General features: G+C 37.9%; 1 protein-coding gene across 1 annotated transcript in view; it reads left to right on the forward strand.

Annotated features, from left to right (window-relative positions):
- Positions 1-2,834, forward strand: part of AGL (amylo-alpha-1, 6-glucosidase, 4-alpha-glucanotransferase) — a 102,143-nt gene that overhangs the window by 56,089 nt on the left and 43,220 nt on the right. Inside the window, exons 21-22 of the mRNA XM_007936094.2 lie at positions 796-932; positions 1,174-1,307. Coding sequence (XP_007934285.1) covers positions 796-932; positions 1,174-1,307 — 271 coding nt within the window. The remainder of the gene's footprint in view (positions 1-795; positions 933-1,173; positions 1,308-2,834) is intronic.

The raw sequence follows: 2,834 nt of genomic DNA on the forward strand, positions 1-2,834 counted from the left end.
AGGCAGTATCACTACGGAAGTAGGATTGCCCAACCTTCCTTCCGAGAAGTGGCTGGTGGATTTGAACCGCCAGCCTTCTGGTTAGCAGTCAAGTGCCTTAGCCACTATGCTACCAGAGCTCCCAATTACTTGAGGCTATATAAATTTATATATCTCTTTGATACATTATATAATTCATTGTATCTCCTGTTTTATTTCAAAGATTCCTTCCAAACCAGACTTTATTCTTATTAGATGTTCTTGCTCTCTGATGCCAGTTCTATGATCTTTTTAAATCTTGCCTGAATATTTATGAATCTACTTCTTTGCCATATGAGAAGAGACAGACTTACCAGCTTTCTTCCCCTAGATGCCTTAGGGCAGGGAAGTCATGTCATTTACCTTTGAATATTATAACATTCAAATCCAAAAGAACAAAACCAGTCTCCTAAAAGTATGAATTTTGAATTCCTACAGTACTTGTGAGTGGGTTCTTTCAATATGGCTTTTCATCATGATTCTAGTCAGTACTGCCACTGAATGTTTTTGTAAATTATGCAGCCTGTGGTCTGTCTTTAGGAGGTGTGGTAGCATAGTGCTTAAGGCATTTGACTGCTGACCAGAAGGCTGGCGGTTGAAACCCAAGGAGGGGTTACTGTAAGTTGGATCCAACTAGACGGCAGTGAGTTTGTGTCTGTCTTTAGATTTGTTCACTTTTGTATCTCTAATATTTAGAGCAGACTAGGAGTAGCCTGGACTATGAGAAAAAAAATACCTCTACCAATAATACAGCATGATATTTCTCTGAATTTCTAGGATTAATGTCTGTATTGGCAGAAATAAGACCAAAGAATGACTTGGGGCATCCTTTTTGTGATAACTTAAGATCTGGAGATTGGATGATTGACTATGTCAGTAACCGGCTTATTTCACGATCAGGAACTATTGCTGAAGTAAGTAAAGCTATATTTTAGTCCTGAAAAATCAAAGGTAAAATAAGAACTATATTACCATGTTATCTGTAATACTTACACTGTCTTCTAACCAAACACATTTTCCTATCTCCATCATCTTTCAGTTCATGAAAATCTAAGTGATAGATTACTAGACTAAAATTGATCTTTGATCTGTCTCATAAGATATACCTAACATGTAAGCACACCAAATTAACTTTTAAAATTATTTTTGTGACAGGTTGGTAAATGGTTGCAGGCTATGTTCTTCTACCTGAAGCAGATTCCACGTTACCTTATCCCGTGTTATTTTGATGCTATATTAATTGGTGCGTACACCACACTTCTGGATACAGCGTGGAAGCAGATGTCAAGGTATAGCCAACAAAATTTGAGTAAATAGGCATGTTTGTATAGAAGCTATATATGGAGTCACTTTATGTTGTTGTTGTTGTTAGGTGTCATCAAGTTGTCTCCAACTCATAGCAACCTTATATACAACAGAACAAAATACTGCCCAGTTCTGTGCCAGCTCCACGATCCTTGCTATATTTGAGCCCATCATTGCAGCCACTGTGTCAATTCATCTTGTTGAGGGGCTTCATCTTTTTCATTGACCCTCCATTTTACCAAGCATGATATCCTTCCCCAGAGAATGGTTCCCCCTGACAACATGACCAAAGTAGGTGAGACAAAGTCTGGCTATTCTCGCTTCCAAGGAGCATTCCAGCTACACTTCTTCCAGGCCAGATTTGTTAGTTCTTTTAGCAGTCCATGGTACTTTCAGTACTCTTCACCAACACCACAACTCAAAAGCATCAGCTCTTCTTCATTATGTAGCTCTCACATGCATATGAGAGGATTGAAAATACGATGGCTTGAATTAGGCATACCTTAATGTTCAATGAGACATCTTTGCTCTTCAGCACTTGAAAAGAGGTCTTTTTCAGCAGATTTGCCCAACACAATACATCGTCTGATATCTTTACTGCTGCTTCCATTGATGTTAATTGTAGAACCAAGTAATATGAAGTCTTTGACAACTTCAGTCTTTTCTCCATTTATTGTGATGCTGCTTGTTGTTCCAGTTGTGAAGACTTTTGTTTTTGTTATATTGAGATGTAATCCATACTGCAAACTGTCGTCTTCAATCTTCATCAAAAGTACTTTAAATCATGCTTACTTTCAGCAAGCAAAGTTGTGTCATCTGCATATCGCAAGTTGTTAATGAGTCTTCCTCCAATCCTGATACCACATTTTTCTTCATATAGTCCAGCTTCTCTGATTGTTTCCTCAGCATACAGATTGAATAAGTATGGTAAAAGGATACAACCCTGATGCACTCCCTTCCTGATTTTAAACCATGCAGTATCCCCTTGTTCTGTTCAAACAACAGTCTCTTGGTCTATGTTCAGGTTCCTCAAGAATACAATTAAGTGTTCTGGAATTCCAATTTTTCTCAGTGTTACCCATAATTTGTTATGATCTGCACAATCAAATGCTTTTGCATAGTCAATAAAACACAAGTAAATATCTTTCTGGTATTCTTTGCTTTGAACCAAGATCCGTCTGACATCAGCAATGATAGCCCTTGTTCCACGTCCTCTTCTGAGTCCAGCTTGCATTTCTGGAAGTTCTCTGTCAATATACTGATGCAACTATTTTTGAATTATCTTAGTAAGATTTTACTTATGTGTGATATTAATGATATTATTTGATAATTTCCATGTTCTGTGGGATCACCTTTCTTTGGAATGAATACAAATATGAATCTCTTCCAGTCAGTTGGCCAGGTAGCTGTCTCCCAAATCCTTTGGCATAGCTGAGTGATACCTCCAGCACAGCATCCATTTGTTGAAACATCTCAATGGGTATTCCATCAATTCCTGGAGCCTTGTTTTT

The sequence above is a fragment of the Orycteropus afer genome, unplaced genomic scaffold, assembly GCF_000298275.1.
Source record: "Orycteropus afer afer isolate SDZICR_OR568_19922 unplaced genomic scaffold, OryAfe1.0 scaffold00033, whole genome shotgun sequence".
NCBI lineage: Eukaryota > Metazoa > Chordata > Mammalia > Tubulidentata > Orycteropodidae > Orycteropus > Orycteropus afer.